At 46.8% G+C, this 22,336-nt stretch overlaps 2 protein-coding genes across 5 annotated transcripts in view; one reads left to right on the forward strand and one right to left on the reverse strand.

Moving 5' to 3' along the window:
- LOC113443953 (stomatin-like) overlaps positions 1–22,336 on the forward strand; it is a 108,556-nt gene that overhangs the window by 68,786 nt on the left and 17,434 nt on the right. The gene's annotated exons all lie outside the window — the stretch shown is intronic.
- The window catches only part of CNTRL (centriolin), a 29,753-nt gene that overhangs the window by 6,502 nt on the left and 915 nt on the right, over positions 1–22,336 (reverse strand). For 2 of the 4 annotated variants that reach the window (XM_087914354.1, XM_087914355.1), the window contains exons 2-33: positions 20,589–20,814; positions 19,603–19,727; positions 19,307–19,437; positions 18,600–18,741; positions 18,278–18,464; positions 17,673–17,866; positions 17,149–17,268; positions 16,413–16,635; positions 15,843–15,952; positions 15,105–15,299; positions 12,920–13,073; positions 12,535–12,755; positions 12,025–12,201; positions 11,627–11,749; positions 11,121–11,263; positions 10,715–10,922; positions 10,038–10,217; positions 9,223–9,402; positions 8,767–8,883; positions 8,017–8,155; positions 7,727–7,869; positions 6,867–7,050; positions 5,552–5,850; positions 5,016–5,224; positions 4,453–4,645; positions 4,142–4,272; positions 3,295–3,435; positions 2,855–2,981; positions 2,333–2,497; positions 1,669–1,828; positions 1,453–1,568; positions 498–715 (exon numbers count right to left, since the gene is read on the reverse strand). In XM_087914354.1, the coding sequence (XP_087770480.1) occupies positions 498–715; positions 1,453–1,568; positions 1,669–1,828; positions 2,333–2,497; positions 2,855–2,981; positions 3,295–3,435; positions 4,142–4,272; positions 4,453–4,645; positions 5,016–5,224; positions 5,552–5,850; positions 6,867–7,050; positions 7,727–7,869; positions 8,017–8,155; positions 8,767–8,883; positions 9,223–9,402; positions 10,038–10,217; positions 10,715–10,922; positions 11,121–11,263; positions 11,627–11,749; positions 12,025–12,201; positions 12,535–12,755; positions 12,920–13,073; positions 15,105–15,299; positions 15,843–15,952; positions 16,413–16,635; positions 17,149–17,268; positions 17,673–17,866; positions 18,278–18,464; positions 18,600–18,741; positions 19,307–19,437; positions 19,603–19,727; positions 20,589–20,781 (5,348 nt within the window). In that variant the 5' untranslated portion in view covers positions 20,782–20,814. Of the gene's footprint in view, positions 1–497; positions 716–1,452; positions 1,569–1,668; positions 1,829–2,332; positions 2,498–2,854; positions 2,982–3,294; positions 3,436–4,141; positions 4,273–4,452; positions 4,646–5,015; positions 5,225–5,551; positions 5,851–6,866; positions 7,051–7,726; positions 7,870–8,016; positions 8,156–8,766; positions 8,884–9,222; positions 9,403–10,037; positions 10,218–10,714; positions 10,923–11,120; positions 11,264–11,626; positions 11,750–12,024; positions 12,202–12,534; positions 12,756–12,919; positions 13,074–14,144; positions 14,509–15,104; positions 15,300–15,842; positions 15,953–16,412; positions 16,636–17,148; positions 17,269–17,672; positions 17,867–18,277; positions 18,465–18,599; positions 18,742–19,306; positions 19,438–19,602; positions 19,728–20,588; positions 20,815–22,336 lie in introns of those variants that run through there. The other 2 variants (XM_087914357.1, XM_087914356.1) reach the window with 2 other exon arrangements.

The following is a 22,336-nucleotide window of genomic DNA, read 5'->3' on the forward strand; positions in this document are numbered from 1 at the left end:
ATTCCAACTCTGTTAATCTGCTAAAATATTCACATAAGAATGTACTGGTGGTGCTCGTCTTACGGCCCAGGAGGGAGCCCAAAATTTCTGTCGCTTAGTGAGGCAGCGGTTAAGTGACCCTCGTCCCCGTTTCACGACCTTTCTTAGTGCCGTGGCTGAGGGAATCCCTGCGGCTGTGAAGGGAATCTGGCTCCCCCATCGACTTTGCTCGCCAGGACGCAAAAGGGGATCATGTGACCCCAGGTTCACTGCAACCCCGTCATAAATAGGAGTCAGCTGCCAGGCAGCGGAGAGTTCAGCATGCGGCCACGGTCGTAAGCGTGGAAAAGGGTCATAAGTCACCTTTTCCCGGCCCCGCTGTAACTTTGAAGAGTCCCTAAACGAAAAGTCCGAGGACTCCCTTAGAAGGCGCTTCCTCTCAAGCAACCTTCCCACCTGCCAAGGCCCAAGAAAACGCCCCCCGTCCCCCCCCAGTGCCCCCCCCACCCCACACACACCTTCTGGTCTGGCTGAGCTTCTCCTCCAGGCTCTGGCAGTCGGCTTCCAGCTGCCGCTTCTCCTGGCTCAGAGCCTCGACGTGGCTTTGCAGCAGGTGGAGCTGGGAGGCCAGCCGCCCGGCCTCCTGCTGAGCCTCCTGGAGGAGCCGCCTCTGCTGCTCCGTCTCCCCTCGCTGGCGCCGGGAGGCGTCCCGGAGGGTCTCCAGCTCCAGCTTCTCCTGGGGTTGGGAAAGACCTGCCTGAAGACGGCTGCCCAAACTTGGGACTCCGCCCTCTCTGCACCCTCCTTCGTGTAGGGCGGAGCTCTCGCCTCACAATCCCCAGGCCGTGAGTTCGATCCTGGGAAGAGGCCGATATTTCTCTCCCTGGGCACAAGGAGGAAGACATCGGCTGAACAAAACTCCGCACTGGGGACAGGGAGGTCATCTGGCCAGTAAACACTCTGCTAGCTCCGTTCAGTTGCCCAGGATCCACCCCTGCCAGGGATTACGGGGTCGTTAAAAGGGAGATGACGCCCGACGATCACTGCACCCTCATTGCGGCATATTAGGGCAGCAAGGAGGAGTTTGTTGTTGTTGTTATTGTTATTATTAACTTCATTTGTATGCTGCCCATTCCCATGATTCTAAGTAACTAAAAATCAAAAGTACAATAAGGACATCACCCAAATAGAATCAAAAATTATAAACTGGGAAACATAAAGCCACGCACTGGTGCTCTCTTAGCTTGGCCCTTCACTTGCAGACATGTCATTACCCAACAAGGTAACACCGTCAGCGCTGCAGCGAGTGTGGGGATCGATCCCTGTTTAGACACAGTAGCTTGCCCTGCCTGCCTTAGCGGAGCTGCAGCTTTTTCCTTATTTCGAAGAGTGGGAATAGCCGATGTGATGTGCGAGAGGCTCAAGGCAGAGCTTCCTGAACTGAACCGTCACTACGGAGCGGGCTTCCTTTACCTCTAGCAGCAACCGTTCCATTTTGTCCAACTCGTTTGTCTTTTGGTTATGCTGGAATTTCAGGTTTTCGACCTCCTCTTTTCCCAGATGTGCCGTTCCCAGCATGTCCTTCAGTTCTAAGGAATGACAGAAAAGGGCACTCAGGTAAATACTGGCAGGTACATAGAAAGCTAAGATGCGGCTACTGCTATTGGTATTTTTTTGGGTGAGCCAAACCTGTCTTATGCTTCTTGATCAGCTCCAGGATGTCCTGTAGTTTTGTTTCATCTTGCCGGATATTCTGCAAAACGAGAGAAAGCTGGGATCGTTTCTCGCTTAGCTGGGCGTTGAGTTCTCCCTTCTGAACACTCAGGTCTTCGAGAAAAGCCTTCATTTCCTGGGAAAAGGATGAAGAAAGCATTGAAGGGCTTGTTGCAAAACGTGGAAGCAGGCAGCTCCATTGCCTCAAAAGTGGGTTTTTTTCCCTTTTAAAAAGGCAACTGGACTGTTTTTTGAGGAAGAAGGAGTTTCACTTCTCATCCAAGAAGCTTCATCCGTTGTGGCAACTGATAAAGATCCTTGAATGAGAAGCAAAACTTCTTCCTTCTCCTCAAAAAAAACCCACACACAGCCTGGGCAAGTGTGCCTGGATGACCGAGAATCTCCACAGAGAAGCAGCTCCATGCAGATCGAATCATCCTGACGGGGAGTTTTGCCCTTACTTGCTGAATGGGGGGCACTGAATTAAAACCATTCTCAAAATGGGAGCAGATTAAAAGAACGGAATCGCTCAAAGGACAACATCTGACTTTCCGAATAAAACTTTTGAGCAATTGAAAAGCAAGCCTCTAAAAAAAGCTGTAACGCAACTGGAAATTTTAAAAAAACAACAACAAAACACCTTTATTAGTTGCCGTTTTTCCGTGATCTCTGCCTCTCCGCTCCTGAGAGCTTCCGCAAAGTTGGCATTTTTCTCAGCAATGCTGTCTTGGAGGAGACGTAGCTCCTTCCTTTTTTGATCGAGCAATCTGTCCACCAGGTGTAACTCCTGCTGCTGAACGGCGGTCTGCCAAAACAAGAAATCGTGTTTTTTTTAACCTGTCCTGGGTGGCGAGATGGTTAAACACTTTCAGTGGGTGCTCAGGAGGGCCCTGTTAACTCATGACTTTCCAAAAACTCAACCAGCCCTTTGGCTGAGCTGCTGGTCAGAGAGCGATGAGGCCCGCGTGGCTCTTTCTAAACTTAAAATACTAGCAAGAGTTGCACTAATTTTTCACTGATATTTGTGGATAGTAAACTCCTTGGGTCATTAAGCCAGCCTTTCCCAGCAGGCTCCATGCCTTTTTCTATACGGCTGCATCCAAGGGTTAGCTCCGAATATTCCCATCTCTGGAAAATGGGGATCAGGAAGGATTCCACCCACCTGATCTTTTAGTCTCTCTAAATCGTGCTTTTTGCTCAGAAGGATGTTCTCTGCTTCTTTGAGGATCTGAAGGTGGTGATCTTCATTGCCTTCGGCCACTTGGATGCCTGTCTGCAGCTTCTGAAGGCTGGAAAAGGAGGACACTGGGACGTTATTCATTTTGGAAGAAGAGGAGGAAACGAAGATTTAAACACAGGGCGGCCCGGCTGCTCTTTGGTGAAATGGTTAAACAAGCCAACGTATTTGCCAAAATGGTTCATCTCCAACGGGCGGTCTACCCACTCCCAAAAGGCACAGTATTACGGGTGCTCATGGGGTCTTAAAGGGAATTTTAGAGAAAGGCACGTTGGAGATTATAGAGAGAAGTAAAAAAAAGAGAAGATGAACCCCGTCTACCCAGGAAGTTTGATGTCCGTCAGATGCACCAGTCTAAAAAATACCTTTCGGTCAATATTTCTATCTTCTGGCTCAAGACTTGAAATTCAGAATCTTTTGCCGATACAATTTGGTTGATTTCTTTCAGAATTCCTTCTTGTTCCATTTTGTGCTGTTGTAAATCCTGGGCGTTTGCTTGAAGAAACCTGAAAAGCAGCCATCAAAAATCTCTTGATTGCTTGCTTGTGAAAATCGATTCTTTTGGGGTGGGGGGGTGTTATTTTTTAAAAACCACAAGCTAAACTTAAAATGTCCGATAGGCAAATTCTGTAATCCCTGAAACACACACCTAACCCAATAATTCTTGAGTGTTTCTTTCTTTCGTTTCCCGCGTGGTCCTTAGGAAGAGGGTCTGATGACAGACCCTCTTTATTCTCCTTCTTTGCACTTGTGCAAAGAAATCATTGGTAACCCAGGGGATTTCGGTCTCCTTGAGGCCAGGAGCAATCTGGTTTGGGATTTTGGAGGATCCGTGTTTGGAAACTGAATTTTCTGCTCGGTTTAAGGGATGCCATTCTGCTGGCTTAGACAAGCTCAGGGAGAGGTTTATAATAAAACGGCTAAATGTGCACCGAAGTCAGCACTGTAGTTAAATAATAATGAAAGCTGAGTAAATACAGAGAAGGGCAGCTGACGATCAAAGCAGTTAAATTGATTGCAGGTTAAGAAAGTCGGGTGTGCATAAATATACAGACTGCCTGCCACACGGATTCTTCTCCCAGAGCAACTGTTACACGCCCGTAAAGGCAAACAAGAACTCTTAATGACTGTGTGTTCCCAATGTCCTGAGCCGCCATCTGGCCCTGTTATGTTGGGGTGAAGAAGGTGCCCTTAAAAGCCGCCTATGTTCACCTGAGCTCCTGATCTGCCTTCACAAGCCTTACAGCCATCTCCTGAGTCCGCCGTTCAAGTTCCTCAGCTTCTTTCTCGGTGCGAGACAAATGCTGCTTAGCGGTGTTGTATTTCTGAATAGTCTCTTTGGTCTAGAAAGGGAAATCAGAAGGGGCACGGCTAGTCAAGGAAGAATCGTGAATGTTTCTCCTCTATGACTAGTCAGAGAAGAACAATTCTGTTATCCAGCCCTTGGAAGGGCTAAGGAGATACAGGGCAAACCACAGTGAGAAGTCACGGGCAGTCATTTGAAACCAAGACGATAAAATTACCTTTCCTCGAGTATTTTCCAGCTCGGTTTCGGCTTCAGCCAGAAGACAGTCTGCCTCTCTGAGTTCTGCCCGTCGCTTCAAAAGCGTCTTTTCCACGCATTCAATTTCATCCATGATACTTTCATGACACTGGATCGAATTTTCCAATTCCAGCTCTGCAGTGAGGTCATCCCCACGCCCTTCGATCAAATCTCTAAAGCGGAGAGGAAGGAAGGAAGGAAGGGAGACAGGTAGCCAGAAATATCATTGATTTTCTGCCCTCAACCTTAGCTCAATTGTTCCTGTCTCTTATACACCAGCTTTAAGGTAAACAAGAGTTCTGCAAGGAAAGCCAAGCTATTTGTTTAATAAATGATAGTATGACAAAGTTATGATAAAGTTATCCACATGAGGAAACATGGCTTGCTCCCTACATCACAGGACCTTCACAGGGAAAAACTTTCTAAAAGGCATCTCCTACCTCTTTCTTGCTAAATGGGCTAAAAAAAGTTCTACCCAGAAGAAAATCTCAGCGTAGATTTTGTTTTGTGGCGGTTAAGAGTTTTGCTAGAGAGCTTGCTCACATGTGGCGTTGACTTCTCTTCTGGGCTACTCGCTGCAGCTCTGCGACCTGGGACTCCAGCTCTTCTTTCTCCTTCAACAGGCCCTGTATGCCCTGGCTCAGTTCTTCCATCTCTTTATTAGGTGCACGAGAAGTTCTGCAGGACTCATCTTTCTGTCGCCGAGACCTCAACGTCTCCAGGCTGTCTTCTAGCCTCAAGATGTCGTTTTCCTGCAAAGGATGGAGACCAGGTGCTTCGTTAGAGTCTCTCTCTGCCTCCTGATCCAATCAGGGGAGAAAGGACAGCGGTGCGCCAATATTTCAGGGGCTGCCACAGAGAAGGGTGTGTGTGTGTGTCAAACTATTTTCCAAAGCACCAGAAGGCAAGACAAGAAGCAGTGGATGGAAACTAACGTAGGAGAGAAGCAACTGGAATTAAGGAGGAATTTCCTAACGGTGAGAGCAACCAATGGAATCGTTTGCCTTCAAAAGTTGTGGGTCTCCAACTTTAAAAGTTTAAAATATTCGTCCAACTAACCCGACTGTGCCGCCTCTTACCAAGTTCAGGTGGTCCGGGATGTTGCAATGAAGGACCCCCAGGGGAACCAGTGGCACCGAGTAGTTGGCAGGGAGAAGACCGTAGTGCAGCTGGACGCCGGTGGGAGGTGAACCGTAGACCACGGATGTGGGAGTGACTGGGCCTCCGCTGGCTTGCGCGGAAGGAGGCTGCAGGCCATACAGCACCGTCCCCTGGGGCACTGGGTTGCCATCTGGCAGCAGGGTGTAGATGATGGATCCGGGAGGCAGGAGGCAAGGAGCGGCGCCGGGCAGGGTTTCCCCGTCGCTCTGGTGCCCTTCTGGGTGAGACACAGTGAACGGAATCCCCGTTAAATGCTGGAGGGCAGGAGGAAGAGGCCCTTTGTGGAACAACACAGAGACGCAAACGGCACGCTCGGGAAAAGAGGCGGCAGCGCCTCGGAGCTCAGGGGCACAGAAGAATTGCTCCTCGACTTACGACCACAGTTGAGCCCAGCGTTTCAGTTGTTAAGGGAGATGCTTGTTAAGTGCCCCCCCCGCCCCCTTTTACGACCTTCCTTTTCCATAGTGGTTAAGCCAATCACTGCAGTTGGTAAGGGAGTAACCCGGTCGTTGGGTGAATCTGGCTTCCCCGCGGACTGTCAGAAGGTCGCAAAAGGAGATCACGTGACACCCCCACCCCCCCAGGACACAACGAGGGTCATAACTAGGAAGCAGTTGCCAAGCGGTTGAATTTTGATCGTGCCATCATGGCCCTGCCACAAAGGTCGGAAGCGTGAAAGACAGATGTAAGTCACATTTTTCAGTGCCGTTGTAACTTTGAACGGCCACTAAACGAACTGTTGTGAGCCGAGGACTACCTGTAATGGAGGGTGTTCCTCCCCTTGGAAACTAGTCATACGAAACCAATGCCAAGAATATTCCCTTTACAGTCAGGGTTACAATCCAAAGTCTTTGCCTTCCACTGGTTCCCAGTAACACACTGCACGTAGCCAGGAGACATAGCCCTGGCACTTCTATGCCGCTTCACGGCCCCCTCTAAGCCATTTTACAGAGTCAGCCTATTTGTCCCCCGACAATCTGGGTCCTCATTTTATGAACCTCGGAAGGACGAGTCAACCATGAGCCTGGTGGAATTGGAACTGCAGGACCGCCCTCTAAGCACTGCGCCACCGTGGCTCGTTATTACGACCTTTTATTTATTTGTCAAATTTTAAAAGCACCCACCTCCCTCCTGGGAGCAAAGAGAGAGGCTGCTACGCCAGGCAAATCATCTGCCTGGTTTCTCTGGGAAATAAGGGAGTAACTTGCAAGACGGTTAGCTGAACTGACTTACTGCCAGAGGAGGGTTCCTGCAGGCCAGCTGGGCCTGAGCCGTGCACGCAGCACTCTCCTGAAGCAGGATCAGGGGCTTTCCTGCTTTCGCTCAGCTTCCTGTTCGGTTTGATGACGGGTGTCGACACGGGACACTGTAAGATAACGCCGGAATCTTTGGTGCTCTGGGAAGCAGGAGTCGACGCCTTGGAAAAGGAAGATAGACAACAATAAATAACCAGCTTGAGTTGAGAGAAATATTCCCCAGAAGGGAGGGCCCCAATGTAATGAGAGTATTTCAGGCAAAAAAATAAGGGAGTAAAAGCTATTATTTCAGCCGCTGGGAAGAAATGGCTTGCAAAAAGATACCCATGGACCCTTCTATCAAAATACGGAAACATATTATGCTATAGAAGCTGACTTGGGCACTAGAAATAGGCAAACACCTGTACCTACAAGGGGGAAAGAAAGGGGGAAAAGGGGCTATGATCATTTTGTTATGGAAATCCTCCAAGTTAGGGCAATTCACAAAGCTGTGTATAAACGCTGTCGTTTTCCTTCTCTCTGGGGACTGCAGGGGAAAAATCTGTATGGAAAATCTTGAAAAGAAATTGTGGATAATAGAAACTGGCTGGGCCTAGTTTCGGCTTCCACTCAGGAAAACTCAAATGTTTATCTTACTTCGGCTTAGCCAGTTGGAGAGAGGGTTGCCAGTAGCTAGGGCTTGAGGCGGGATGAAGCGTGAGATAAAATGGCGCTTCCCAGCTCCAGGTGTTTGGGGTTTGTTTTTGTTTAATGAAAGCAAGGGGCAGCCTTGTCAGCAACCCCACTGGATTTGACTTAAAGCTCCTTCCAAGGCAAACCGTGGGACGGTTTTCATACTTGGGATGAGGACGGCACAAAAACCAGCTGTGGGCCCTGCTGGAGTGGAGCCGCGAAGCGAGCGATGGTATCATTCTGCTGAGAGAGCGTGCGCCGGAGTCCTTCGATTTCCCCCAGGACGCCTTCCATTTCAGCCCTGTTGCCTGCAAGGGGGGTTAAAAATTCAGCGTGTTTTAAGCAAGTCGGTTGTCTGTTTGAAGCGTCTTCATTATTCCGTCGGCGCAGCTTCTTTCGCGGAAAGAGTGCCACTCCGTCCACGTTTGCCGAAAAGCCAGAGAAAAGAAACCAACCGTTCTTGGCCTGATCTAAGGCTCGGCGGAGTCGGTCCGTTTCTGCTTTCTGCCATTTCAGAAGCCCATTCAACTTCTCCCACTCTTCCTTCTGAAAGTGCCAAGCTGCCGTCTCGGCGGCGTCTTTCTCCAATTCCAGCTGCAATGTGGAAAAGGGTTTTATTTTGAGCGGAGAACTTTCGAGGGGCCCCCAAATCAAGCCCTTCGAGTCCACAGCTTTAACCCACGCTGACATGCGGGTCAAAGACTGGGGGATGGATTTGAATCCCGTGTAAAACCAAGGAGGACCAGAGTCAGAGACAATCCTTTTGAGTCCTCTCCCTGGGCAGAGGAGGCAAGATGGGCCCAGCCGAATGGGGACGTGGGATCCTTCCTGAATCTCTCCCCCGGCTCTTTCTGACGAAAACTCTCCTTCACTTAACAACTCTGGCAAGCAAGGCCGTAAAATAGGGCAAAACTCACTCAACAAAAGTTTCGGTTAGCAACAGAAATTTTGGGCTCAACTGTGGTCCTCAAGTTGAAATTGTGGTTGTAAAGTATACCATCCCATAGTGCTTCACAGCCCCCTCTAAGTGGTTTCCAGAGCCAGCCTCTTGGCCCCCAACAATCTGGGTCCTCCTTTTACCGACCTTGGAAGGACGGAAGGACGAGTCAACCCTGAGCCGGTCAGGATCGAATTTCAGGCGGTAGGCAGAGTTTGCCTCCAGGGCTCCATTGTGGAAAGGGGACATGTTTGCAAACCGAACATACCTGCGCCTCCTTTTCTCCGAGAAGCTTCTGCAAAAGGCCTATTTCTGCCTCTGCTCTGGCCAGATCCTTAGCCGCTTGCGTGGCCTGCATGCAGAACTTTTCTGCCTCCTGAAGCTCCTTCAGTTGGGAGGAAAAAGGAAAGGGGGAGAAACGCCAAATCACCATTTTGCAGAAGGGATTGTGCATTGAACTAATTTACAAGAGAGCAGCTGCAGAGACCTTCAATGCCCTCTCAGTGTTCAAGGCTACCGTTCTTTGGAATCTCTCTGTACCTCTTGCTGGATTCACCAGCATTCATATAAATAAAGTTTACATATAATGATAAATGATAAGATGTAATGATAAAGTTTGCTTAGCTACAGGTCTCAAACACAGGTTTCCTTTCTGGAAGCATGAGGATTTGGTTGTCACAGTCTTGAGCGGGGAGTATCAGCAGCAGCAGCCGCACCACCATACCTCAGAACGTTCCCGATTAATCCTGCATACGGTCCCATGCAGCGACTGGAGCTGGTCTTTGGCCGCACAGAGCTGGGCTGCGGCCTGTTTATCGGAAGCGGAAATGGCTTCTTTCAACGCCTTCAGCTCCTTGCTGAGGCTGTGGAACTGCAGCTGTGCCCTCGCATCTTCCGCCTTTTTCTGGAAAGACCCACAAAAGTGCATCCAACAGATTTGAGCAAAGCGAAAGAAAGCGCTGAAAGCTACAGTGAAATAACCAGGATTCACCTTGGGGAAGCGGGGAATTGCAGGGGGAAAAAAAAGGCAACTAAAATGATTAAGGGCCTGGAGGCAAAAAGATAGGAAGACTGGTTGCAAGAACTGGGGTGTAGCTAGTCTAGGGAAAAGAAGGACCAGTGGGTGACGTGGTAGCAGTCTCCTAATATTTGAGGGGCTGCCCCAAAGAAGAGGAAGGGGTCAAGCTATCCTCCAAAGCCCCTGAAGGCAGGACAAGAAGCAATGGATGGAAACTAATCTAGGAGAGAAGCAACCCGGAACTAAGGAGGAATTTCCTGACAGGGAGGACAATTCATCAGTGGAACTCCTTGCCTCCAGAAGTTGTGGATGCTCCAACACTGGAGGTTTTCAAGAAGAGACTGGACAGCCACTGTCTGAAGTAATATAGGGTCTCCTGCCTGAGCAGGAGGTTGGACTAGAAGACCTCCAAGGTCCCTTCCAACTCTATTCTAACCTATCCTTCCAACTGAATGCATCCACCCTAAAAAATAAACCCAATCGCTAGATATTTTTGTGGACCTTCAAGAGGAGATACCCACCTTATTCTCCAAGTCTTCCAACTCAGCAAGGATTTGATCTTTCTCCTCGTCAGCTTCTTGAAGCTGTTGGTCGGTGAGGCCCTGAATTTCTTCCATGCTCTTCAGCTTTTCAACGAGATGTTGGATTTCACCCTCCAGCTGCTGAACACGAGCCTCGTTCTGCCTCCTCTCGGATTTAATCTAGATAAATACAAGAAACAAAGGAAAGTCAGGGAATGACACCAACAAGGTATCTTGTCAACATCAGGCATTCCCACTGATGTAAAAAAAAAGGTCTGGATTTTTTTAGCGTAAAAGGTGGAACGAGAAGAAGTGGGAAGGAACAGGCTGAAAATCTTATTTGTCATTTTTTATTATAACCCAACGGCTGTTTTTAGAGGGGAGCTCTGATCTTCAGCAATACTCTTGGGGTCTCAAGATGGGGAGTTGGGGACCCTTAAAGCCTTGATCATCGCAGTTCGAGAGCAAGGAAACAGGAAAGCATCTCATTCTGTTTAATTAGATGCAGGTAAGGATTCAGGATCAAGCCAAAGACCTTCTACATAGTATTAGTTGCAGGAATGAGAAAAAGTGTCCCATGAAAACAACGTATTACTTTATAAAAAGATTTCTGCCCAAACGCTGAGCGACCTTTCCTCCCTCTGGCTATAATTTGCCCCCCTCTTTTTTTTCCTTACTTTGGCTTCTGCAGCTCTGTTGCAGGCCAGTTTATACTTTTCTTGGGCTTCTTCCAGCTCGGCCCGCTGAGTAGCCATCTCTTTCTGAAGCAATCTCTCCCGGGCCTGGCACGATTCGTTTTCTTGCTGGGAACGAGCGAAGATCTCGGCAAACTGTTTCTGCAGCTCCGCAAGGCTCTTCCCTAATATGTCCTTCGAGTTATGGCACCTGTTGTAGAAGAAGCAAAATAATAATAATAATAATAATAATAATAATAATAATAATAATAATAATAATAATAATAATAATAATAATGAAGTATCTTTCACTTCAACTGAACGGAGTTGAGGGTTTTCCTTCCCTAAGGGATCGGACTGGGGCAGGTCTGACGCCCAGGGACTTAGGACTCCTCTGATTTCATCGCACCTGATTTCTGCCCCAGTCTGCAACTTTTGTTTGAGTTCGTTCACACGAGCTGAGACTTCCTCGGGGTGAATTAAGCTATTGGTTGTGTGATTCAGTTGCTCCTGTGTGTCTTTTAGCTGCTGCCTCAAGTGGTGGTTGTCTTTCTGTGAGATACAGAGAGAGACATACACACGTTTGAAAGATCACCGTGCACCATCTCAAAGTTGGAATTTATTTATTTTCACTGCGGTCGTAAAATAAAACCTACAGACGTCTCACCAGAACATTAACAGCACTGCACTTTTTCAAACAAAAATTGGGGTGTGTGTGTGTCATTCAACTGCTTTGTTGTTATTACAACAAATAATAATTTCTCTAGCATAAAGATTTTGTTCATTTTTAACAGACCCGAATGATAAGAAAGACAGATACACAACTAGTTTTCGCTCAACATTCATCGGGCTAACATTAATTCTTTGAAGAAAATGGAGCAGAGCTACGGACGCCATTGGGAAAAAATATTCCACCTGAAGCAGTCTGAGTTGGGAGACCAGCTGCTGATTCTCCTGCTCCCTCTCTTCGCACAGCCGTGCTCTGGCCAAGGCATTCTCGAGGGCCTGCCTCTCTTTGCCAAGCTGAGACTGTTCCACCTGTAACCCCCAATCAGGAAAAGAAAGAAAAAGAGGTAGAAAACAAACCTTTCAAAGAAAACTGAAGCAACCGTTTCCCCAAATGGAGCGATTCCCATTTCTCAACCCCTGTCAGGATGGAGTCTGAGAATGCCCTTGTTGAAATAAATCTCTCCAGAACACCTTGAAAAACCCCTGAGGTCCTTTCCCAGCAAGGATTCTCAAGCTGGAGAGCTACTAACTTTGATTTCAGACAACAAGGTGAGGGGACCTGATTTCTGCCTCTGTTTGCCTACCTGAATAACCTGCTTTAACTTCCTGAGTTCTTCCTTCTGCCGGCTGGCTTCAGTGTCTCGAGCCTTCAGCTCAGCTTCCAGCTCAGCCTCGTAAGCGCTGATCTCTCCTTGGGCTTCCTGCAAAGCCTCGTTGAGTTCACGTTGCTGTTGGAGGGCCTGCTCCAGGTTCGCAGTTTCCTGAAATCAAAGGTGCCTTTGGATTCTTCCGATCCACCTGTCTGCAATATTGCACAATGGACTGTAGACCTGAGAGGCAGGATTTCCTTGGCGCTCCCTGAGCTCGTTTGTTTTCTTGCAGACATTTCGTTACCCAAACTAGGTAACATCACCAGTGCCGGGCTAGAGAGCACCAAGAAGCCCCCATTCCAACCCTGAGCTACAAATATTCTCCTTTACCGATGCCATTTTCAGAACAGAAAGGGATCTGATCGAAACACCTTTCCGAAGCAGGTAAGGGTAATCAGAACCTTGCATCGCCAGGTTAGAAAGACGGTTGTCTTCATAACTCACTTTTCTCAGGTTTTCAGCATCGATGGCAACTATTTCCAGCTGGTTCCTCTCTTCCTCTACCTCTTCCAGTCTTCTCAGCAAAGCTTCCTTCTCTTCCCGCAGCGTTTTGCACTCATCGTTAGCTTGCTTCGTCTGATTCTTAACGTTCTTGAGGTATTCCTGTAACCCCAGGATGACTTCTTCCAAGTCTTTCTTCAGGGCTTCGTTGGCTGCAATCTGGCCTGCAAACAGATATTAATGACAATTCCCAAGCTACCCCAGATGTTTCTTGCAACAAAACCTTAACTGATGCTTTAAATGCCTGCACCCCATACATCTGAGGCGCACGTGGCCGGTTTTGGTAAGGGTTTTGGATGGAAGAGATGATTGCAAGGGAGAAGGTTACCATCTGTGAGCTGTTGCTCCAAATCCCGGATTTCCTCCGTTTCATTTGCGATCCTGGACAGCACGTCATCCAGGCGGCTTTCCAGTTGCTTATAATGCCTGCTCATCATGTCGAGTTGCTGCTCTTTGCTTGCTTTCTGGGCCTTCATATGAGCCTAGGGACAGAAGGGACAGACGTTGAGACTCCGCAAAGAGGGCAGAGAAGAGCAGCGAAGATGATTAGGGGGTTGGAGGCTAAAACATATGAAGAACAGGAACTGGGTAAGTCTAGTCCAGTGAAAAGAAGGACCAGGGGGCTGACATGATAGCAGTCTTCCATATTTGAGGGGCTGCCCCAGAGAAAAGGGGACCAATCTATTCTCCAAAGCATTAAAAGGCAAGACGAGAAGCAACGGAGAGAAGCAACCTCGAACCAGGGAGAAATTTCTTGGCAGTGAGAACAATTCATCAGTGGAAGGGGAGTTGCCTCCAGAGGTTGTGGATGCTCCCTCCCTGGAGGCTTCGAGAAGACGACAGCCCCTTGTGTGAAATGGTTTCTTTCTTGAGCAGGAGGCTGGACTAAAAGACCTCCGAGGCTGCTTCCCGCTCTTATCCTTCGATGAGGACTCAAAGCAACACAAGGAAAGGAAAACCAAACACCCTCAACAGCCAACCTGAGTATTAATATGCAGTAACTGCAAGTTTTTTTTTTTTAAAAAAAGATCACAAAACCCATTCCAACCTGAATTATGGGCTTTTCCTATATAACATCATCTCCTAACAGCACAGCCCACCTAAACTGTCCTGATAGCAGGTTTTATTACTGTGGTCCGTTTGAGCGGACTTAGAAAATAGTTTGTAGGTAGATTCTGCATGCTCGATTCCCTCAAACTGGGGTTCCAGGCTACCAATTTCTATCCCTATCTTGCATTTGGCTATTTCTGTATCAATAGCAAAAAAAAAGGAACAAAAAAAAGAAAAGAAAAAATGATTGGACTGTCAACTACCAAAAAGAAAAGCAACAGCAACGGTTAAAAAAAAGCAACCAGCCCCCACGAGGAATCTCAGTGCTTAGCCAAACGGTCCCTTTACAAAACTGTAGCAGCGTCCGGCAATTATTTTAAAAAACGCAAAACCGTAATGACTCCGATTCCAAGAATGAAATGATTTCCAGATCTTCCAGGCTCCCTGAAGCAATGCAAAAGAAGGTCGAAGCACGTTTCACGCGAGCGCAATCACACACTCACCAAGCTTCTCAGGCATGGTTGACACACCCACAATCAGGCAAGGTCCTGCTTCCCTTTTCTACAGTCCCTCTCCTGCCGACTCCCCTGCAAGGTCTCTGCAGCTGCTCAGCTGCCTCCAGCCTTTCGAATTGGGGGGGTGGGGGGTGGGGGGGAGGAGGAGACTTACACTGCTTTCTTTGTCTCGCCTTCTTTTCCCCTCCCAGCTCAGCACGTGAAATTCACTGGGGGGAGAAGAAAGCAGCAACGGAAGGCGTTGCTTGCGGTGACCCCCATCTCTTTGCTCATCCTGCGCATTTGACAGTTGCAGCACTGGGGCGAGGAAGTGGTTTGAAAGAAGAAGCCAGCTCCAGGGACCGTGCGAGATTCTGGATGACGCTTGCACAGCGGGAACTGTGTGTGCCAATCCCCGCTTGTCTCAGCGAATTGGGCTCTGCCCTGTTTGCTTTAAATCACAACACAGGAAGCTGCCCCCGGCAGCTAATCGGCTCCAGGAGTGGCAGGAGGCTCTTCTGCCGCTCCTAGAGGAAACGGCTTCCTTTTGTTTCGAAAGCAAGGGGTGGGTGGGGGGGTGGGGGAATGTCAGTTTCGGAAAGCTGCAATCTTGGCAGGGTTTTCTGCTGTGAGCTTTGTGGCAAGGAGTAGTCAACCCCCACGGGACTGAAAAGCTAGATGGGCTGGCCTGCAAAGGATCAATGCTAAAGGAATCGCGCAATCGCCAACGTAAAGTAAAAGAATTTGGCTTAAAGAAAGCTGCCTTGGCTAAGGGAACTCTGGGTAGGCCACAGGGCGTCTGAACTTCCTGCAGGCCAGCCGGACGTTGCCAATCTGACAATACACAGAAGCGTCGGACTGACATAGTTGGCAAACATTCCAGAGCGGAGCTGAGTCTCTTCGAGAGAAGAGGTCCTGGTTTCACACAGAAAGCCGCCCATTTTCAAAGGGGAAGGTGCCCACGCTTACGTGTCTTGGGTCTTTGGGATCCAGAGACTCTAGGGAACCTTGCAAGCCTTCTAGCTCCTTGTCCTTCTCCGCCATTTCTTGCCGTTTTTGCCGCATCTGCCTCTCTAGTTCCAGAGCCTCCTCTTGTAACCGATGAACGAGGTGGATCTTGTTGCTCAGTCGCTGCCGAAAACAATCCTTTTCTGCTTCAGATACCTGGATTTGAAAATGCAGAGAAGAGAACCAAAGAAATCGGGGAAAGAATGAGCAGGCAAGAAGAGATTCTCAAGCTAGAAGCTTAGGTATAAAAACTTGGAATCTATTTCAATTCAGAAACTGGGGTTCCCATTCCTGCTTAGATGTCAACTCTCCTTGCCTTAACGGAAATTAATTCCAAATCTAAGTAGGCAGGACTGAGGCTTTCGTGGGTTTCTGGGACAGTCTCCTGTCTTTTTACGCTCAACAACATCGCTATAAATATGAAAATGGAAGATGAAATGCTCAATGTTCCCATTCCAGACGAAGGAAGGTTTTAATGTTTTGCTCCGAAAAGCATCGTGCCCTCACTTCTCTTTTAAGGCTCTTAAGCTGGAATGTTTGAAAAGTACCTTTTAGGCACGAAAAGACTAATAACTAAGGCTACGTCGCGCATTAAACCATTTTCTAACATATGGTTTATTGGGCTCAACACGACACACGAATGGCAAAGCAGAAACATGGTTTAGCACATTGGTCCTCATGCTCTTCCTTCGTTCCTACATTTTTCTGGGAAACCGCATGCTGGACTTGTTTAAGCTCCTCGGTGACTTTTAAGACCTGTTGCTCCGCTTGGGCGACTTCATTGTGCAGCGTGGCCAATTTTTCCCGGGCTGAAAGAAATTAAAAATTAAGATTCAGTTGAAACGGATTAGAAGCCGGCGATGTGAACAGAATTTCTCTCCTGTTAAAAAAGCAAATCATTTTTAATGTCTAGATAATAATGGCTGCCAAAGCTTTTAAAGGCTTCTTTCTTTCATGCACAGGGTTTGAGAGGCTGCTGAGGATCAGAGAAGGATTTAAAAAGAAAGATCCACACAGCCACCTAATTTGACTTTAAATCTGAAGACCCTCTGAAGTTACTTCAGTGTGTCTTACTGGAATCTATCACGCTGGCTAAACCTCTGAGATGAAGAGCTGTCTATTTCAGGTCCGCTCTATGATCGCAAGGGACTTGATTTGTTTATTGATAGATCAATATCAATCAAACGCTCCTGAGAGGTCACGCCAACGCACAGAGGCCTAAGCTCGTGGCTCATGAGTTCAAGGTAGGACAAGGAAAGCTGTCGATACCTTCTTTAATCTTCCTCTCTTTCTCCTCAAGCTGTTCATCAAGCGACTGGAGAAGATTCTGTTTAAGCTGCTGGGCTTCTTGACGTTCCTCCTTCTCAAGGCTTCCCACCTGCATCTTCTGAGCCTTGCTGGGGAGGTAACCCTCCATAGCAAAGGTGTTCCTTTTGTACCTGGCCTTCCCAATGTAAGGACTTTCACCTGGTACGTTGTCAAATTCAACATCCTAAAACAGGAGAAATAATGCACAGAGTCCAGGGATGTGAGAAGGAACAGCAATCTGAACCATGAGACGTTCTGGCAGTTGCTATTAATTCTTAAGGTAAACGTAAAGGTTCCCCTCCTTGCACATCCGTGCTAGTCGTTTCCGGCTCTAGGGGGCGATGCTCATCTCCATTACAAAGCCAAAGAAGAGCCAGCGCTGTCCGGAGACGTCTCCGTGGTCGTGTGGCCAGCAGGACTCAACGCCTTCGAAGGCGCATGGAGGAACGCTGTTCCCTTCCCTATTTTCCTACTTGCATTTTTACATGCTTTCGAACTGCTAGGTCGGCAGAAGCTGCTGGGACAAAGAACAGGAGCTCACTCCGTGACGCGGCGCTAGGGATTCGAACCGCTGAACTGCCGACCTTTCTGACTGACAAGCTCAGCGTCTAAGAACGGGGCTACCAGAAATTGGGCTCCTGTGTTAGCCAACATTACAGACCGCTCTAAATCAGAACACCCCCTTTCCAAGAATTACCTCCACTGGATAATAGCCCAATGGCTCGAACTTGGCGTCGATTTTATAGAAAGCCAATTCTTGTTCCAACTCATACTGCTTCTGACAAGCTCGAGTGAGTTCCACGGTTTTCTGCTTCAGCTAACGAAAAATGCAGGAGGTAAAACGACGTCAGTTTCAGGAAGCAGGAAGTCAAGGCCACAGCACAATGGTGAGCGTGGGTTATGGGACAAACTGGTTTACGCTTCGTGTAGAGCTATGGTTTAGAAGACCCATGGTGTGCTGAACAAGCCATGGTGGCAGGGAAGGTCATTAAATGGGGCAAAGATCAACTGACAAGTTGTTCTCACTTAGCAACCGAAACGTTGGGTTCAGTTGTGGTCGTAAGGGGAGGACTACCCGTATCATCTTATTTTGAAATTGGGCTGGTGGGGAAGTAACTTTAAGCCTGGTTTGCTCAGGAACTGATCCACTAACCACCGTTAAGAAAAACCTGGCTAAGTATTGCACAAGGGATCGCATAAAGTGGTTGCCCATGGCTTTACCAGCTCATTCTTGGTTTCCAGTTCGGTCTCCAGGTCCTTGTGGCTCTGTTTCTGCTCCTCTTGCTTCTGTTTTAAGGATTTATTCTGCTCCTCTTGTCGCCGGACCTGCTCCAGCAACCCAGACTCTTTGCTCTGCAAGCGCTCTATCTCCTGGGTCATCTGTTCCAGGTTTTGTTCCAGGCGTTCTATCTCTTCTGCAAAAGGCACGCAAGCCAGAAAAAAAAAAGAAGAAAGTCATGTCCAGCTTCCTCTTGGCAGGAGAGCAAATCAATCAGGCAAATTGGGATTGGCAACCGAACATTTGTTTGTAACTGAGAGAAAAACAAGGGGCCGGCTGGGGCCAAAGAGATAGCTGAGGGAAAACGTGAGGCTATTTGCGGACGAGGTCTTGTATCTCAGATAGACCATACGGACGTACAATGTGGGTTACCATCCAACTGACACAAACCAAGCATGAATACAGCCTAAAAAAATATGGAAGAGTTCATTTTCAGTTGCAGTCCTAAATGCTTCTACATAAGGGGGTTCCATCTAATGCAACAGAATGTATTTTTAGAAGAAATTATCTGAAGGCGTAATGATGGCTCAAATTGGCCCTTATTTACCTAAATTAAATCTTTCAAGGGCTTCTTCCCTGTCGCAGTTCGTCACCGGTTGGCCCTCAAGATCCTCCAGTGACCTCAGGTGGAAGATGGCGTAGAGACGGTAGTGAGGCAGGTTTACCACTGGGTTGTCTGCCAGGAACAGAGAAGTCAAATCTTTCAGAGGCTTCAGCTTGGCTACTTCATGGAGCTGAAAGGAAATAATAGACAATTAATAATCTCTCTCTATAAAAGCGAAATGCCACTCACACATCATCACAAAATCTCCAGATTGTTCCCAGTCCTCTATTAATAAACATTGTTGCCCGGGTAGAAAACAACTTACTGATGAGATTTTATTTTTTCTTAAATTTAGGATGCGAAGGGACCGGAGTTTCTTCCCCAGCCACGCAGGGAGGTGTTCGATCTCATTCCCAGCCAGATTCAGCTTCTGAAGACTGTGTAAATGTTCAATGCCTTCTATTTTACTGGACACACACACACACAAAAGAGATGGGTTGACAATCCAGAATTTTAAGGGGAGGAACAGGTTTGGATTTTAACATGTTAGTTTTTATTATAAAGGAAGAGTTATGATCACATTTTCCCATGCCACAGGCCAGGACCCAAAGAACCGAACAACACCTCAGCTTAAATAAAAAGCTAAGACGTTACAAGAATACAAGGGCATCTAAACTTACGGGAAGTTTGCTAACATACATTGGTTTATTGTTATGTATTATTTTTCCATGTACTTCTTAGAGTTCCTCCATGAATTTCTATCCCTTTACAACAAAAGTACAAAGATACTGAAAACTGAAATGGAGAGGGTTTATCTGGAGTTTGCTTAAGGAAGTGTCACGCTCCAGCGTCCCGCGTGAATGGAACCAGCAACAGAGGTGAAAATTTGTCCTTCTCATTTTACAACACATTAGTCTCTGGCTGATGCAAGTTTAAAAAATGGGAACAGCCTTATCTGGGTTTTTTTTTTAAAAAAGAACTCAAGAAAAGCATAGTCTGCTTTGTAACTATTCACTCTTTTTTCTTGCTCACCTTATTTTATTGAAAGAGAGATTGAGGTCCAATAACTTGAGAAGTTTATCCAATTTTTCAATCTTTTCGATCCGATTATGACTTAGATTTAGGACTTCCAGTTTACTACATTTCTCCAGATTTTCTATGTACTGAAAAGAATAAAAATACGCTGTTGGATTCATCTATTCAGCTCTGCAGTTGCACCATAAAGCATTAGAAAGTGTTTCTTTTGGTTTATTTGCAGAATTCCCATCATCTCTTATTTGCCTGTGGTTGATGGTTGTGACGTAAAGTACAAAGCACCAGACACAAACCTTAAATTTCTTCCCTCCATCTTTACCAAGGGAAAGATTCAGAGCAGTTATGCGTGGCAGAGTCTCTTGCTTGGCGAGCTTCTTAAGAAGAGGCTCTGTTATGTATCGGATACCTGGGCTGCCATCTGAAATCGACAGCAAGGTGGCAGTTAAGTGTATAGAAACAGAACAAGGAACAATCTCAAGATTATCAAGCCACAGAGGTGAATTCTGGGAGTTGAAGTCCACACGTCTTAAAATGGCTGAGGTTGAGAAACACCGTACTAAACGTATAAACTGCCAACTCCGTTAACACTCTGGGTGCCACACAATTTACAATCAAACGTTCAATACAAAATAGAAAAAGACCAGCAGGAGAAAAGCGCCACCCCTTCCCCTCCACCCACTTTAAATGGTGTGAACTGGCCTGAAATCCTTATGCTGAGGAGATAAATCATATTCATATCGGATGAACTGATAAGCCAAAATAGAACCACGAAGCACAGATAGTCCTTGAATTACGACCACTGCTGAGCCCAAAATTTATGTTGCTAAGCAAAACTAAGCTGTTAAGTGGGTTTGGTCCCATTTTACAACTGTTCTGGCCACGGTTAAGTGGATCTCTGTATTTCTTAAATTAGTGTCACGGTTGTTAAATGAATCTGGCTCCCCCATTGACTTTGCTTGTCTGAAGGTCGTAAAAGGAGAACACATTACCCTGGGACACCGCACAGTCTTAACTCTGAATTCAGTTGCCAAATTCCTGAATTTTGATCATGTGACCATGGGGATGCTGCAACGGTCGCAAGTGTAAAAAACAGTCATAAGTCACTTTTTTCAGTGCAGTTGCAACTTTGGTAACTAAATGAAGGGTTGTAAGTTGAGAACTATCTGTAGTGTATATTTTCCCCAAAAATACAAAAGAGCCATTGTTTAGATCTCCTAAGCAAAGCCCCTGAAGGAAAGCTGCAACGTTTCATATAGTCCCTCACTGATGATTACAATACCTGTTTCGCTTTCTCGATCTCTCTCTCCTTGATATCTTTGACCAGCTGGCTGGTGGGTCGGCACAGCCCCGTCTGTGTCCAGTGGAGATGATGACCTGCTACGGGCGCTTGCAGGAGACTTTGGACTTCGAGAGCGGGACGGAGACATCTGTGGCCTTCCAAGGGATGTTTTCTGTGGCTGGCCTCTCCTCATCGCACAGACCTCTGCATGTCATACGGCAAAAAGCTGAAAGGAGAGAGACCCGTGCTTTCCATAACCAATTTAGCAGCTGCTTCACTGTAAAACCAGAGAAGTCAGCAACTTTTAAACTGGCTCCCCTCCAAAATATTAAACTGCCCCGCACAAACTTTTCATAATAAGGGAAATCAATTAGCAGACACATTCCCCAAGGCGGCCTAGTTTTACGGCTCCATCTTTGCTTACTCACTGCATGCCTCTTTTCCGGAAGCTGTGGTTCCCCTTCAGCGCATAAACACTTTAGCAGATGTTACAGTTAAAAAACTGTAAAGCGTTTACAGTTCCAAAGTAGCAGGATCCGCTCAATAAATCCCTTCAGTGCTTGCCCCGATAATTGGCTTCCGTTACCTACCTTGAGGTCTCTGATTACAAGCCTAGATTGCAGATCTCAAGATGACACGCTCCTCTGTATTGGCAAAATGGGAGCTATTTTATTTTTAAAGATAAAGCCAGAGATCACAACGTTTCATCTTTAGGAGGGAAAAAGTTGACTTGAAAGTAAGATCTGAGCTTGTGTTCGGAAGGTGTACAGCTATTTCTGCACAATCTGTTCTCTACTTAGAGGGATGCTTATGAAAACAGTGCCACAATTTTATTTAATTTTTTAAAAATGTGCCTTTGATGGTTTCGATGTTCTTTCCTTTGGGCATGTTTCTACTGGTATACAAAAGAGCCAGTCATTGCTGGAAACTAGCTTAAACTAGAATCAGGAAAAACACATCGCCTGCTCTAAGGTTGTTCCCAACCGATAGTTTGCTGTTAACACAATTAACACCTTTTTGAAGGAAGGAGGCCCTGTTGTCTTGATGTACAGGTAGCCCTTGATTTACAACCACAGTTGAGTTCACAATTTGTCACTAAGTGAGACATTTGTTGAGTTTTGCCTCATTTTACGACTTTTCTTACCACAATTGTGAAGTGAATCTGGCTTCCCCACTGACTTTACGTGTAGAAGGTTGCCAAAGGTGATTCCCATGACCCTGGGACAGTTGCCAAGTACCTGAATTTTGATCACTGACTGTGGGGATGCTGCAAGGGTCATAAGTGTGAAATATGGTCACTATTTGAACTAAATGAACTGTTGTAAGTCGAGAACTACCTGTAACTGGGTTTGCTCAACCCAAGGAATCAATCATTCACTTCTAATATGTCATCCACTTCAGGGTACTCTGCAAAAGGAGCCCATATAGATAATTTACAGTTCAGTGTCACTCAAGGGCAGACAATCTGCCACAAACCATATTTAAACCATTATTAAAGAAATGCAACCAAGAGAGCCATTTATTATTTTGCATTTTTGGACAAGCACCTCTTTTGAAAACATTTAACTGGGGGTGGGAAGAGTTCCTGTAATAGAAAAATGAAGAAATTCGGTTTCAAATTTGGGTGGATTTCTTTCACGGGGGAAGACACCATGTATCAAAACCTCTATTATAACAATTTAAGTAGAATCCCTAGAAAGCAAAGCAAAACATACTGGATTTGTTCTTCCTTAAAAAAAAAACCTGGA

The sequence above is a fragment of the Pseudonaja textilis genome, chromosome 17, assembly GCF_049901715.1.
Source record: "Pseudonaja textilis isolate UNSWEBS1 chromosome 17, rPseTex1.2, whole genome shotgun sequence".
In the NCBI taxonomy this organism is placed as follows: Eukaryota; Metazoa; Chordata; class Lepidosauria; order Squamata; family Elapidae; genus Pseudonaja; species Pseudonaja textilis.